Genomic DNA, 17047 nt, shown 5'->3' on the forward strand with positions numbered 1-17047 from the left:
GATATGCCCTACACTAAGCTCGGTTAGCACTTTACGCTTCCTTGTGGTGCAATTTCTATCATAGGAAAGGCAGGGAAGGGGTGTGTGGAGATTTCTGTTTTTTGCGTTTTCTACATTTGCTGTCAAGTTTCAATTTCTGCTATTGTCTGCGTTTTTCAATTTCTGCAATTTCAAGTTCGGCGTTTTCAATTTCTGTCAAGTTCTGCAATTTCCGCGTTTTTTCTGCATTTTCTGCATTTCCAGCAATTTCTGTGTATTTTCTGCATTTTTTTGCGGTTTTCCTGCATTTTCTGCATTTTTTTGCGTTTTTCTGTCAGTTTTCTGCAATTTCTGCAATTTCTGCTTTTTTGCGTTTTTCTGCATTTTTTTAATTGCTGCGTTTTTCTGCGTCAAAAAAAAAAAAATGAAAAAAAAAAGTTCAAAAGAAAAAATATTATTTTGGAAAAAAAAAATAAAATTTTAAAAGGAAAAATTTCGGAAATTAAAAACGCGAGAATAAAAAACGTGTCTCTTAAAACGGACGGGTTGGTTTGTATAAAAGATAGATCGGGATCATTTTCCCAAGCCCAAGCCCAAGCCCAAGCCCAAGCCCAAGCCCAGGCCTCAGTCCTCAGTCTTATGATATATACTAGACTCACTCTTATATATATACCCTACTCCCTCAAGAGAGAATGAGAGCATGTGGGACAAGTCCTCCACTCTCCTCCTTTCTCTTCCCACTTGCACCCTTAGACTTTCTAGTTTGGGCCTAGTTCCCTACTGGAAATTGACAGTTTTAGGGATTCCGAGGGCATAGAGTGACCAAACGGAGGGCTGTAAAGCACGGCACGACCCTCTGACCGATACGCTCGTTTTGAGCTATCACACGGCCCATTCCACGACACGCTCTAAAAAATCTAGCAAAAAAACAAACAAAAAACACGCTAAAAACTAGTCACAAGGCCTCCTAGAGCAGCTTTTTGACACCTTAGGGTATCAAAAGCACATGCACTTACGCTCTGGGCGGGTGCTAGAACACGAGCATATTGAGGGTGCCTCTGTTCATACGGACACCCATTACCCATCCACGATAAGCTCTAGACCCTCAGCGAGGATACAAGGTAGCACCACCCAAGACCCTAAACTAGCCGCTAGTGATTCCTCCTCCGACTCAGAAATCATGGAAGCATACCCTACCCAAAACACTGTGAGAGAAGGCCATGCACCTCCCGAAGCTCCACAGCCTAGTACTAGTATGTTTAGCCGTTTCATGGAAACATTAGGTAGAGCTACTCGCTCGGAACCTGATGCAAATGGAGCACACGAAGAGGATGGGTTGGACTCTGACACACCTCTACGATACCCCATTGAGTTAAATAGTGCCTATGGAAAAGTGCTATATAACGCCTTATTGGACACGGGTGCTAAATACAATCTGCTATCCTATGGGGTGTGGTGTCAGTTAGGGAAGCCACCTCTATCTGAGAGTATTATCCAAGTCAAGGGTGTCAACAAGAAAAAAACTGCGGTTTTTGGAATCTGGCACACTTCTGTCAGTTATGACAATGGGGTGGTAGCTCAAGACTTTTTGGTCATGCCTACTGGAACTATGGAGGGTAATATAAACCTAGGCCGCACGTGGATGATAGCCACCAAATGCACTATTGATTGGGGGACTGGGGGTGTTACAACGCAAAAACCAACTCTTAGCCCTACCACTCAAACCATAGTCCCTGAGATATTGCCCAAGGAAATAAAACCCAAGACATTGCATGTCCAGGAGGTTGAACCATACGTCCCCATAGCCCAACTCTCTAGAGCTTCAACTAATGTAGTTGAAAGAAAGCTTGAGACACACAAGAACCATCCTAATATAACAGAGAAAACATACAATTGGGTCCCTAAAACCTCTGTAGTGAGCATGGTTGATGCAAAAAAAACGGAAACCTAGTAAGAACCGTACCACTCGCTCCAAGAAAAGTAAGAAAATGTTGCGATGGATCCCTAAACGACTATTGGAAGCCCAAGGATACTATGAAGGAAATGATCAAATCTGGGTGCCCAAACGTAAAGTGTACTCTTACCTGTCACCTGGCCCATGTAAACCCAATCCTGTGGCTCCAAAACAAATTGAAAATCGCGGAAAGGAAAAAATCATGGAATGTTACACACCCGTTCTAGAGCTAGTTTGGGTACCAAAGAAAGAACGATTTGTTCCACCTAGCTCAGGAACAGGGAAATCAAATGACGCTTCTTGCTCTTCATGTAGTTCCTATATGCAAATAGAAGCTTCGACACAACCTCCACCTACCACTGTACATATCCATCCAAGCACGAAAGAGTTTGCACCTTCCGGGGTAAGTTCACCACCTACAACAACGTTGCAAATAAAATCCTGGGAGAGTACCTTACCACCCTTACAACTTGACGAGGCACCTAGGGTAATTGAAAACTACTGGCAAAAATCCTCACCTATTACCAACTGGAACAATTGGTTTCAAAGGGTGACACGCTCATTTCAAACGGTATGATCTACCCAAGGAAGGGGGGAGTGTTTGTGGACATCCATCATTCACTTGCTTCCCTCTCAACCTTTTTCCCTGACCTCTTAATCTCCGATCTTAGGGAATGTATATATATAGCCTTATACTCACAAAAAAAACAAAAATAGTAAAGAGCAAGAGCGCCTAGCAATGAGAGAGCACCCTATCAGATCTTACATATAAGTCCAAATTCACCGTGTCAAGTCAAGCAACACACAAAAACAACTCTTATGTTTTAAAGGCCTAACCAAATCTATCTGTCTTGTCAGAAATGGCTACTTCACCAGAGGCATGCACTTCTATTTTTGATGAAAGGTACCCCTTGTCTTTTCAACAAGTGTTCTACGTATGCTACCCTATACTTTCTTGCGAATGGGATTTGATAGAGAGCCTTGCATGTGAGAGAAATTTTGAGGAGTTAGAATGGCTGATACGTCTATGGCTAACTAGTGATCCCTACCCAGTGGCGAATGTGTCTCCAATGGCACATGCTTATTCTTTTGCACAAGATGAGTATCCACGCATCACGAGGTTCTTGATTAGCATGCTTGCACAAGAGGATGATGAAGAGGAACTAATAGAGACCGAGGAAGACTATGGCCTCACGGACAACGATTTTATTTATCTAGATGATGAGGATAGAGGCCTAGCCTTAGGGTGGCCACCCGGTTTATATAATATCCTCTTTCCTTGATTCTAAAAGGGGTGACAGATAGGTAGGTTAGGGGTCTAGATTGTGTTTTGAGTTTGTTTTTAGGAGTTTTAATTTTTCCCACTGATGTGCCTCCTGGAGGTATTCCTTTTGTTTCCTAGTGTGTACAGGAGCGTGTTGCTATTGATAGGATTTGGACCTTCATGGAACCTTTCTCTCGTTCACACTTCAAATCAAGCGCGACCATCAACACAAACAGGTGTTTCTTGTCCATTAGCATTGCCCTTATCTTTTTTGCATCCATGTTTGTCTGCTTTGATTGTCATTGGTAGCATACTATTCAGCGCATTGGCTTAGTATCCAACATTTAATTCAATGCAATCTTTTGTCATAATCACTTGTTTAGGTGTAAAAATCAAGCAGTCCGACTAAGCTAGTTTGACCAAGCTAGGTATTAGAAATCTTCTCTTAATACCATGGGGAATGCCTTCCTAATAAACAATGGTTACTTAGGTTCTTAATCCGATTTAGGCAACATTGTATGAAATGTACTAGGGCTTTCTAGTGGGCTTAACCCTATCGACCTTTAGCTTAAGTATTATAAAGGGAGTTTACTAATGTGATGAGCCTGGGGAGGGTAACAGTGTTATATGACCCCCCAAAGTTACAAAATTAAAATGATGAAAATGAACAAGTAAAAAATCAAAGTGCCACAATGTAAAATTTTAAGCTGGAAGAGAAATCTCAGCTTGATTTGGTACTTCACTCACATGTATTGCCTATGGTACTAGAGCCCTAGAGGTTCCTAGTGTGGGCGCTTTTCCTTGAAAAGCAAAAAACCCAAGGCATACAAAATAAGCACACACATCATAATTGAATCACTGTGAAAAGACCTTGGGGGGTCAAAGAAAAAGTAATCAGCCAGGCGATGATTTCATGAGAAATTCCTTTTATGGTAGCTTAACTACAAAGTTTTCTAGATATAGCCTCTAGTCAGCCCTTGAACATGAATACTTGGCTCTCGCGATTAAACAACTTAATTGACCACAGAAAGTTAAGAAGCTTACCCATGGTATTAATATTCGATCTCTAGTGCTTTTCGACCGTCAAATTAGCGACCCCAGACTTGTTTAATTTTTTACCTTTACATCTGTTTATGCATTTGATTACATTGCAATTTAATGTTCATTGCTAACAAATTGTTTGAAATTCTTTTACCAATCAATGTGTCTACCTAAAACTGCATATGCTTTTTAAGAGAATGCAATTACTGTGCCAATGTTGTTTGATTTTGCAGTGACTGAAGAAGGCTAAGGACATTCATCTCAAATGCTCTTCCACCTCGACGAACCAGCTTCAACTCAATAGCTTCCGAGGACGGAATCTACATCAGGAAGGGGGGCATGTTAACCCTCACGGCACACGGACACCCATCACCTACGATGGACGCGTATTATGTATTTGGTAGAGTCAGGTACCGGGCTTGTCGGACCAATAGGGAAAGGTAGAGTGATCGCCGATGAGAGGCGCACTTTAACTTGGACATTCAAGGGATTAGTTGGTTAAGCATGGGCGCCCAAGTGTGAATGGGGTGAGCTCCTATAAAAGCCAACTAAACCTAATTTTTACTCATTCTCTCATTTGTGCAATTGAAGAGTGCTCTTGCTCCATCTCCATCTTCTTCTTCTTCTTCACCTCCTTGTGTGTGTGTGTGTGAGAGAGAGAGAGAGGGAGAGTGTGTGTGCGATCGAGCATTGCGAAGGCACGACGGCGGCGAAGCGGTTGAGCGCGGCACGACTGCAGCTTCTTCTTCATCGCGGCGAGGAATCCACCACGAAGGCGAGCGTAGAGCGGTGAGTGACACACCCTTTGTTTTCTTGAGCTTGCTAGTTTAGGCTTGTTGTGTGCTTGGAGCCGTTTGTGGCTCGCATACGGTGTATTGGCAAGTCCCTTGCTTCGACAGTGCGGCAAGGAGCGCACAGTGCATTGTTATGCAAGGAGGATAGCTCTTAATAGACCTCTCTCTCTCTCTCTCTCTCTCTCTCTCTCTCTCTCTCTGCGACAACATCATAGGTGCTCCTTTGTTGTGGAGCAACACTAACAAAAGAAGGTCCATGTGACGGAGAGGGCAAGCAGAGAGGTGATTAGGAGGGAAAGCTGGACGGCAGAGGGCAGAGCGTAGCTAGCAGCGGTGGCGAAAGTTGGTTTTTTTTTGGGGGGGGGGGGGGGGGGGGGCGTTCTCTTGGGTAATTGGGGGTTTTAATTATTTTTAGATTTAGAGCCATTACATATATAATGGCTGTAATGGCTTGGATGATAATAAAATACATTAATTAGGTACCAAAAAAAAAAGTAAAGGTCCTTCCCCCTCTGCACCCTGCCTACACCGTCCTCTCCTCTGCACCCTGTTTGTGCCGTCCTCCCCCTTTGCACAATAGCCCTCGCTTTGCCATCACAGTCAGAGAGAGGTGCCTCCCTCTCGTTCCCATAACACTGCCCTCGCAGATACACCTGCTTCGTTCTTCCCCTCGGTCCCACCACACACACACACACATAGAGAGAGAGAGAGAGAGAGAGAGAGAGAGAGAGAGAGAGAGAGAGAGAGAGAGAGAGAGAGAGAGAGAGAGAGAGAGAGAGAGAGAGAGAGAGAGCCACATTCCTTCAAGGAGAGAGAGAGAGAGAGAGAGAGAGAGAGAGAGCAACTTCCAGAACAAGAGAGACAGAGAAAGCCCTCGCTAGCGTCTATTAATGTGTGTGTGTGTGTGTGTGTGTGAGAGAGAGAGAGAGAGAGAGAGAGAGAGAGGCGGGTCCAGAATAGAAAACGAGAGAGAAAAGAGGCAGACTTAACACTCTTAGCCTCCAATCGAGAGAGAGAGAGAGAGATGAGAATCTCGGATGAAATTTCCTATTTACTTGGTGAGCCAAAGGCCCTTTTCCTCCTATGTGATCGCACAAGCTACCGCGTGTCAGCTTTTCCCGCTAGCAAAAAGCTAAAAAAACCCGCTTAATAATTAAAATGCCTCAAGTATAGCACGTACACTACAATGTCGCAACTTCTCTAGAAGCAGTTCGCAGACAAATTAGACGTGCAACACAATCAGCTCGGATAGGCAATTCCAGTTCGCAATAGGTTTGGTGACTCGACTCCAGATTATGCCAACTGATCATCGATTGAAATCTGATATCTTCTGTTTCAGTAGCACTAGAATAGACCTCTTCCATGGCTTGATCGCACCATATATTTGATCTTTGAGAGTGCTCACCACGTCGGCAAGCATCCGAAGTACCTTCCAGGTTGATGGTTTGCAAACTATAACAAGTACCCAGGGTTTGCAAGGTCTTCGGCACTCCTTTCGAATTCTGCCCGATTTGCTGTTGCAATATGGTGCGCCAACGCAAAAAAGAACTGGTGTGAATCTTGAGAATTAGGCATGATGACCTACTGCATATCATTGCCATGAACATTGAAGGATGGCCGAGGGCACATGGTTGTTGAATCGACATGAGCTATACTTGGAGCGACATAATGCCGGCCGTAACTAGTTGCGCCTGCAGAAACGAGTTGATTAAGGTAGTTGAAGCTGGACATACTGTTCAGCTGGCCACTGGGTCTTGCTGCACACAAAAAGCTACTATGATCTCTACGAGGGAAGGCCCTGGTAGGCTTATAATTAGGTATCGAGGCTTCACTGCAAAAGAAGGCCGATTCCAATATGCCCATGGGGCAAACAATGACATTGTCTTGTTTTTCCTTGTGAGTGATTTTTAGGGTTTTTGGGTTATCTATGGCTTGTGAAAGATGGAACCGTTTCTTAGTCAACAACAATAAGTTGTGTTGAGAATGTGGGGCAAGTACAGTTTTGAACTAAGCTACAAAGACCATTGACACCACAGTAGGAAGGGAACTTACAGTAAGCATCATAGAAGACCCTGAAAAGCTGACGATCAAAGAGCAAGCCAGTGGAATCGGAGAGGCAGAAAGTGTCGAGGTCGCCTATTGGAAATACACGGAGGAAGACAACACCATTGCCTTCTTGAAGGCATTCTGGTGTGACATTGCTCTCTTGCTCCAAGGTAAGCCTGAGCCATCTTGTTTGTAGATGACGCTGGTGCAGTTAATGCATTTAGAATATAGAGAGCTGGCAATTGAAATCGTTACTTCTGATGTAGTTAAGGGTATAAAATTCAGAAGCCCAATTGCTGTTGTAGAGGCTGGAAGTAGTTGTATGGTTTGTGTGCAGGTGCTAGCCCGGTACAAGCACATATGTTGGCTCATCAAAGCTCTACCATTGTCATGAACACCACGGGAAATCTGTACATCCTCGGCACCAAGTTGAACTGAACGTAGCACTTGTCACTCAAGAGCTCTCTCTCTCTCTCTCTCTCTCTCTCTCTCTCTCTCTCTCTCTCGTCTTCTCCTCTTCGTGATTCTCCTCTTCTTTATGAAGATCGTGGAGACCAAGCTGAGATGAGAGAGCACGAGCACTCACTTGCAGATGACCATTTCTTACGATGAGGCAGCTAATAATTAGTAGTGACTAATAGATCCATTATATTATGATGGGTCGACAGTTGTATAACGTGGTGATTAAATCAGGACAACACTTACACAGTCAAATTGTCCAGATTGGCCGCCATCTAATGGGCAATTGGCATCCCCTGTTTAGGGTGGGTTCACATGATCCGTCGGTACAAGTTCGTGCTTTGAAAGCTTTTTCCTTCACTAGTTTAGACGGAGGTGGAGATAAAGCTCACAGAACTGCCTCAACAAATCAGGTTGTCTCAACAAATCAGGTTGCAACAACCAAAAACACGATCTTCGCACTTCACACTGAAAAGGGTATGGTAGTAGAAACTGTTCCAAGGCGGGCGGGGGGCGGGCACTAGCTCTGGCAACAAAGTTGATTGGTAAAGCTTAGTATGCATCTCCTCGTATGTTCACCCTTGCATGATTCTCGCCCTTAATTCCACTTATAGTTTCTGGATAGCACATGGTAGTGAATTCGATGTGCATGCAATAGAGTGAATATGGTTCCTTCTGCTATGGGGACATCGAACTCAAGACGCCCATTATCATGGACAATTAGAAAGGAGGATACATAACGCAGGCTAGTCAACATGGAGGCAAAAAAGACAAAATTGCTTACGGAAGTAGCTTACAACACACACACACACACACACACACACACACAGAGAGAGAAAGCGAGAAGCTAATATTGATCAAAGGACATAGAACATAAAGTTACATCTGCTTCTCTTTAAGCTTAATCAATATCCTACATCTTCTGTATTTGTCTTAATGTGTGTTTTGTGTATGGCAGGGAGGACATATATTCACAACATTGGACATTGTGATTGCAAGCGCGTCTCCAACTCGACCACACTACAAGGTCCGTTATTTGCATCCAATTTCCCATGCGCATGCGTTTGCTTGGCGCAACACATAAACGCTACGGGGCAGGGCACGGCTTCTGTTTCTTATAATGTTTTGGAGAGACCACAGTGCCAGCTCTCCACCATACTTTTGTATGGCACCTCTGCATGACGTGCACTATATATTTTGTACTTTCAGTTTGTGAGGTTTCATTATAAGACGATATGTTTAACTATTCACATTGCTTTTTTGTAGCTTGACTCAAATATTAGCCTATAGATTGGACAATTGAAAAGCACAAGTACAACATTGCAGGTCAGTAAAGCACCTCATTTCTTGTTGCAGTTCATTGATGCACTTGACTTTGTATCCTCCCATGAACACAATAAAAATTTTAAAATGTGCGTGCTTTTCTTTAAAACTCAACTAACTCTCTTAAAAATCACCCCTATAATCTCTATTAATTGACGCCACTTAACTGTCTCTAACCAAAAATATAATAATATTTCTAAATGTATTTCCTCTCAGGCAATGTCGTCGTTGTCGAGTTAGTCACAATCTTGTTTCTGTTAGTGCTAGATGGTAAATATCAACTTTCATATGTCCTGTTATATTCTATAGTTGTTATATCGCAAGGCCCACCAAGCAAGACTAGTTCACAATTGATTCAACACTGGCCTGACCGAGTTCTGTGCGTAGAGATATTGGCCCCAAAGACTGGCGCCCCTTTCGATATTTCTTTATGTATTAATATGTGTTCAAAGTACAAGAGTGCGGGCAGGCGTTCACACTCAGACTCTGTCTAGATGCTCTGAGTTGTGAGGCCCTGCCTGCTTATTTAAAGAATACAAAGGGATGCTAAAAGCAGAGCCCCGAAAAGCTGAAAATCAGAAACCCCCAAAAGCTTCAAGTTAAAAGCTCCTCGAAAAATAAAGCAAGAGACTCTTTCTCTCTCATTCTTGCTTAATGTAAAATAAAGCAGCTTTTAAAGATTGCGTGAGATTTCCAAAAAGCATGCCCAAAAAGCAAATCTGCCGCAATTTAGTCTTCGCAATTTTCGTTGGCGTCCGTATAACCTGCCACGTGGCAGCTCCGCGATCTTCGCCGAAATTTACGAGACCCTATCCGTACAACAGTGCCACATCAGCAATCAACTGAATTTTGGGTGTAGGCAGCAGAAAGCGTGTATGTGTGTTGTGGGCATGCCACGTCACAGTTTGTGACACTTCGTGTTGTCACAAGACCTTCCAACTCTCTCATGCGTTGACGTAGCAAATCCCACATTTCTTTCTCCTCTTTTGCTGCAGTTCCTTTGTTGTGTGTGGGGATGATGTTAGCCGCCTTTGTGACCATCGACACCCGATATCTTTCCAAATCCCTACAGGCACCTACAGAAAGAGGCTGAGAGCAAGAGTTACACTCACGATGCTCGTGCCACAGTCTGGAGTCTGGCTCGTTCTAAATTTTGGGTGAGCACTGAGTCACCCATTTCCCATTAGGTTAAGTTAGAACTTAGCAATAGCCATTGGCCCATTTCCCATTAGAATTTAGAAAATTACCAAATTATGAATGGCTTAACCACAGACCCGGATCCCCCTCATCTACTTTTAATTCCTGTTAATATGTAAAATGCAAATATCTCCACTCCTACCATTGGTGGGCCTTGACCTTAGTTAAACTCCACGAAGGGCTTTCCTAAGGGTTGCCCTTCTAATGACAAAAGAGTGGGATTAGGATCCTTCCATGAGGATGGGCAGATTTTTCCTTCTCCCTTAAAAACACCGGCGTTGCCTCAAAGTGGCCTTCATACGAAGGGCTCGAGAGTCAAAGAAGGGAAGAAGGGCTTCAGGGTAATGTAAATGCAGGTCGGCATGTTTTAGAAGGGCGCTTTTAAAGATTTATTACATGCGAAGCCTTGAAGGGCACTAATGCGAATGGCGGTAACTAGCAACAGCTCGCTTGCCAACAAAGAGCAGAGCAGCAGCGGTAAGAGCTCTATGGACGTCGACAGCTCAGAATACACTTGCCTTCACGAAGTGTCGTACCCACCAGAATATTACCCTGCATCTCCTGCACGGCGCTCTTCTTCTTCCTCCTGCAAGCCCGCTAAGGAGTACCCCTTCACTCTCGACCCCTTCCAGCAGGAGGCCATTCGCTGCCTTGAGTCCGGTGAATCCGTTTTGGTACTTCCTCGCGACTAAATTTTGTGCTTCCTCTTCGATTGCGAGAAGCTCTAGACAAAAGGAAAAGAGGAGCTTTTTGATGTAGTATGGATGGGTCGTACACATCCGATGACAGCACAGAGCCTGCTTGAATGTTCATGCTTTCGCAAGAGATTCATAATATTTTTCTCACTGGCCCTTGTTTGCACAATCAAGCATGCATTTGTCGAATATCAGAGCATGCTTATTTTTTGCTTTTCAACAAGTGTAGACTCGTCACTTTTAGCTCTTTTGATGTTTGTGCTTGTGCCTACAGGTGTCGGCTCATACATCAGCTGGCAAAACTGTCGTAGCGGAGTACGCCATTGCTTTATCACTGCGAGACAACCAGCGCGTGATTTATACCTCACCGATAAAGGCATTGAGCAATCAAAAGTTTCGAGAGTTGTCGGAAGAATTCTCTGATGTGGGACTGATGACTGGGGATGTTACAATCTCGGAGAATGCTTCGTGTTTGGTATGTGTCTTGTTTTATCCCATTTACATGTATCTTTTATTCTTGTATTGCCGTTATGTTTTTCCCCTCAGCTTTTCATCCACCTACATATCAGGAGGGTTCTTTTGACATTTGATGTATCTTGATATCTGGCTAATGACCGTATCCTGTAATGCCTTTTTTGTTGCTCTTATGTAATACAATGGGACAGGTAGACTTTTTTTTAGAGAGAGAGAGAGAGAGAGAGAGAGAGAGAGAGAGAGAGAGAGAGAGAGAGAGAGAGAGAGAGAGAGAGAGAGAGAGAGAGAGAGAGAGAGAGAGAGAGAGAGAGATGAAATGTTGTATTAACGTCTTCAAAAGGCCAGAGTGACCTATGAGACCAAACTGATACAAAAGTGGTGAATCTGTTACAATGTCTGAAAAGTGTGAAAGTGTGAAAATAAATGCGAAAAACTAAATACAGATAAACTTCTTAGGAGCATTCTAGGTGTCTGGCTAGAATGCTTCTAATCCTTTGTTGTAGTCTCCTCCGGTGAAGTGTGCTTCTGCATCTCGGTCGTGGTCGTCTCGATTTCCTAAGCTCGATCGCCCTGTCAATGAGGGTGCCTTTGGTATGAATGTGGGTACTCCTTTGTGCTCGCTGCTGGCCTCTTGCTTCTCCTTCCATTCCTGCTTCTCTCGATCCGAAGAAATCTGTGATCTGCCTCTGAGGCTGTAGTGCTCTTTGTCTTCTCATTAGATTATCCCTGTGCCGATGTAGTTCCAGTAGGTACAGGCCTAAGCACCTTTGATCTTGGTATTGCATGACTCTATCTAGAGGTCCAAAGCCTTCTTTAAATAGGCAATGGAAACGCCCACGTATCTCATAGTATACGGTGCAATGACATATGTAATGTAATTCTGTCTCCGGCTCCATTCCGCACAACTTGCAAATTCTGCTCTCAGGTGGGATTCCCCTAAATCTACCAAATTCAATTTCTAGCTGGTGTGAGGATGTACGAATCTGACCAATAGCACATCTCAAACCATGAGACAGGTGGGTATCCATGTAGCTTGGGCGAATCACAAAACCATCTTCAGATAGCTGTAGGAAGTTTTCTTTGTAGTCGGCCATCTTCGTGCCCAATTCTTGTGTAGGGTCTACCCATGTCCTCTTGGTGTCCAACCGTATAAGATCGTGGCGGATGATTTTATTAATCTCCGTTAGTGTGATTGCCAGTGATGGAGCCTCAAGAGAGTATGGAAAGGGGGGTAATCTTTCCATACTGAACCCATGTCTCTGAAACCACGAGGACAATTGCGCATACCAGCATGATGTATCTCCTTTCATTGCTAATTGTCGAGAGGATTCGAGGGCCAATCTAGTATATCGGCAATTATTTGTATCCCACAAACCATGTATAAAGGACACTGCTCTGGTAAGAGCTTCAATTCTATCGGAGGGGGCAGCTAGTTCCGCTCGAGTAATCGCGTGTGGTACGGAGGCCTTGGCTCTAATCATTTGGGAAATCATAGATACCGAAGGTCTCTCCATTGACTTCCAATTATCCTGATCCACAGATGGTCCCCAAATTTGGACCCCATAAAGCATAGCCGAAGCCACCACAGTATCAAAGAGCCAAAGTTTTGTTCGTGGTTCCTGAAACTGCACTTGTGAACACATCCTCTCCAACCCTCCCAAGGCCGCAGAGGCTCTGGACAATCTAGCATCCGCTGCTTTCTTAAGAGTAAACTTCGGTCCTGTAAATACCACACCAAGGTATGTGTATGCATCTATGTACTCTACTGTATCCTGGCCATAAGCAAATGTAGGTGCCGATCTCCTGACCCACTGTGGTGTGGTGTTAAACACCATAACTTTGGTTTTACCCAAGTTTACCGACAGTCCGCTGTCTTCCGCGAATTTATGTAATACATCTAACTGCCTCTGCATTCCATCTGGTGATTCTGCTATCAATACAATATCATCTGCATACAACAACAAAGGGATCCATGACCCTGCAAGTTGAGCACCTCTGTCACCCTCTCTATCAATGTAATCTGATACCTCATCTATATACATACCAAATAAAGTAGGGGACAGTGGGCATCCCTGCTTTACTCCAACAGTGGAATGAACAATGTCGGAATCCCCTTCTGGAGTACATACATAACCAGTTACTGACCCGTATAAGGCCATGATCCCCCATATAACCTCTTTGGGGACCCCTAACTCTTGCATTCTGCGCATCAATCTGGCCCTTGGTACTGTATCAAAAGCTTTCCGAAAATCCACAAAGCAACAATACATCCTCCTCCCGCTTGCTCTTCCTTCCTCAATAATGGCTCTGAGCGTAAGAATATGATCCAAAGTGGAATAACCCCTCCTGAATTCAGCTTGTCTTGTTGCCCTTATGCCCTCATTCTCTGCCCATCTACTCAATTTTTGTTCCAGAATGGATGCGTACAGTCGGGTCAATGTGTGACCCACCATAATGGTACGGTAGTTCCCGGGTATCATAGGATCCCCTGACTTGAAAATAGGTACGATAGTAGATAATTTCCAAGATTCAGGTAATCCTTCACACATGACCTGATTAAACAGACGAGCAAGGACTTCTGAAAGTAGATCCCTTGCATGGATTAGATGTTCTGCTACTAAACCCTCATGATCATATGCTCTTCTTGTTTTCATCTTATCAATGGCTTTTTCCACCATTTCCGTAGTAAAGAAAGTACTAGTAGCAGGGCATGGCTCTAGCGGATCTGGTAATGGAGGGTGTCCAGATACCGTATATAATGATGTTACATATTGACCCCAAATCTCAGGAGAAGTAATTGTCGGAGGCGATGAGTGCTCGTGAAATAAACGCCAGGCCTCATGTGAGTCCTGACTCAAGAAGAGCTCATGTGAGTCCTGACTCAAGAAGAGCTGATATAAATCCTTCTCCAGCTTGGCTAAAAATGCCCTTTTCTTGCGACGTACTATACGCTGAAGAGCAATCCGAGACTGCTTATATGTGATGATCGCAAATGTAAGTTCTTTCTGGTGCTGGGTTCTCGTCTCTTTGCATTCCTCGTCGTACCAACTGTTTTGAGGCATGTTCCCAGATCCTCTCTTCTGATCAAGCTGAGTATGTGGATATGCCTCTTGTGCTGCTTCATGTAGTATCTCTGTTAGCTGAGAAGTAATCTCCTCTACAATATATACTGGCTCAGCTGCCCACATCCTATTATAGATCTTTTCCACATAGACTGAGTCAGTCTCTGGCGTGAAAGTATATCTTGTGTGTGTCTTCTTCCTTTGTACTTGAGAGGCATTGTATTGGAAGGAGATTGATAAGGTCAAGAGAGCATGATCTACTGCAATCCCAACCGGTCTGGGTCCCACCTTAAAGTCCTCGATACTAGAAATAAAGCTTGGTGAAGTCATGACATAATCCACTGTACTGGCCCCATGCCTGTGCGGGAAGCATGTGAATCCCCCAGATAAAGGGAAATTCTCTAGACCATTAAGTATGGCCAAACCATGTGTAGTTGCCATCTCCATGAGATGTCTCCCATATTTAGTGTGTTCTTTATCCTGTGAGTTTCTAGTAAGCCCCTCCTGTGATAGATCCACTTCTCTGAGCATTTCCTCGGAAGTATCATAGAATACTGCTTGAGAGTTGGCCGTTCGAGCATTAAAGTCTCCTAAGAGAACGATGTCTCCATCTCTAGAGAACTCCCATATGTCATTATTCAATATGGAGAAAGGGGACTGTCCTTTAGGTGAGGAGTAGACCGATGTGCTTGGAGGGAAGTAGCATATAGCGATATATAGAAATCTACCTGTCTCGGCTCTCATTCTCACCCACATATACCTTGCTTGTTCATCTTTCCTGATAACCTGTAGTAGTGGTTTCAGCTCCTCCTTAAATAAGACTGCTACTCCTCTTGAACCCCGGCTACCTCGTAGAGATCTCGTCTGGTCGACCAGCTGTTTCCCATAAATACCCCTTCACATGTGGCATAAGTTGTCCCGGTATCTGGTGTGTCTCTGATTAGAAAACTATGTCTTTGTCCCTAAAGCTGTCTTCAAAGGCACCTACATCTAGCCTATATGATCCATTACAATTCCACGCCGCTATCCGGAGCGTCGCCCCATAGGTCTCGCACCGTCATGATGAGCGCTTTTCCATAATATTACTTTCCCTCCTCTATAAAAGGCGGTATGGGAGGAACTTTCTTGCCACCTTCAACTATCTCACAAGGTGCCTTGCCAGCTGATGAATGCACTGTATTATTGTATGCATACTCCACCAATGGCAAATACTGCTTCCACTTTCCTTTATGCTTTGACACATAGCACTTCAGCAGATCTAACACAGTAGAATTTGCCTCTTCTGACTGCCCATCTGTTTGAGGATGAAATGACGAAGAGAATTTGAGCGTTGTGTCCATATTCAAACAAGCCTCTTCAGAACAAACTTGTCATGTGTGGATCACGATCGCTAACAATCGATTGTGGCATGCCATGATACTTGAAAATATTGCTCATAAACAAGCGTGCCATCTGATCTGGCTTTATCTTCTTCCTGACAGGAATAAAATGAGCCTGCTTGCTGAATTTGCAAATGATGGTCCAAATACCATCGTTTCCTGTCTGTGTTCTCGGAAGATCAAAGATAAAATCCATAGCAATACTTTCCCATGGTTTATCTGGAATAGGTAGTGGTTGCAATAACCCTGGTGCCTTTTGCCTGTCAAACTTGACCTTCTGGCATATTAGGCATTCTCGCACAAAGGCATCCACATCTCTTCTCAATGTAGGCCAATAGAAGAATGTCTCAACCGCTTTAACTGTAGCATCGATACCACGATGCCCTGCATATGGTGGGGCATGACTCTCTTCCATAACTTTGCGTCGCAATGGCTTTGGGACACACAATCTGCCATGCATCATCATGAACCCATCTTTGAGAAGATAGTGTTCATGACGTTGTCCATCCATTAGCTGCTTGAAGACCCTTGCAAAATCTTCATCATTTGCATACTGTTCCCTCATATCATCAAGCTCATGATGATAAGGAATTGACACAGTTGAAATTTGTGGCTTCCTTGACAAGGCATCAGCCACAACGTTCTTCTTGCCTTCCACATGCACAATCTGAAAATGGAACATGGACAAGATATTTGCCCATCTCATATGCTTCTCAGATAACTTTGCCTGTGTCAAGAAGTATCGCAAGGTCTGATGATCCGTTTGGACAACGAAATCTGCACCTAGCAGGTAGTGTTTCCAACTTAAGAGCGCATGAATCACGGCCTGCAGTTCTTTTTCATAGACTTGCATAGTCTTTTCTGGCCCTTGCAAGATTCTACTCTCATAGGCTACTACCCTGCCATCTTGCATTAGCACTGCACCAATGCTACTACCACATGCGTCACACTAGACCACAAATGACTTCCCAAGATCTGGCAACACAATGACTGGATCTGAAGTTATCTTTTCCTTTAAGAGATTAAAAGCTGAAATCTCTTTGTGTCCATCTAAAGGTGACTGCCTTCTTTTGAAGAGCATGTAAAGGTGAAGCAATCTCAGCGAAATTTCGGATAAACCTTCTGTAATAGGAGCATAGTCCCAAGAAGCTTCGGACATCGTGCACCGTCTTCAAATCCGGCCATGACTTGATTGCTTCAACTTTAGCAGGATCCATTCTGACACCATCCTTTGAGACAATGTGTCTTAGAAAGTGAATCTCTTCCAGGAAAAATTCACTTTTCTTTGCAGTGATGAGCAACCTATGGCTGCGTAGCTCTTTGAACACAATGGCCAAGTGATGCCTATGCTCCTCTTCATTCTTTGAGTTGACTATCATG

At 43.9% G+C, this 17047-nt stretch overlaps 1 protein-coding gene across 2 annotated transcripts in view; it reads left to right on the top strand.

The window, feature by feature from the left end:
* The first annotated feature begins 10392 nt into the window (after positions 1-10392).
* Positions 10393-17047, top strand: part of MTR4 (RNA helicase, ATP-dependent, SK12/DOB1 protein) — a 65616-nt gene continuing 58961 nt past the window's right edge. For both annotated transcript variants that reach the window (XM_086491284.1, XM_086491285.1), the window contains exons 1-2: positions 10393-10731; positions 11027-11227. In XM_086491284.1, the coding sequence (XP_086347410.1) occupies positions 10477-10731; positions 11027-11227 (456 nt within the window). In that variant the 5' untranslated portion in view covers positions 10393-10476. The remainder of the gene's footprint in view (positions 10732-11026; positions 11228-17047) is intronic.

Source organism: Adiantum capillus-veneris, chromosome 19, assembly GCF_014529385.1.
Source record: "Adiantum capillus-veneris isolate H3 chromosome 19, ASM1452938v2, whole genome shotgun sequence".
NCBI lineage: Eukaryota > Viridiplantae > Streptophyta > Polypodiopsida > Polypodiales > Pteridaceae > Adiantum > Adiantum capillus-veneris.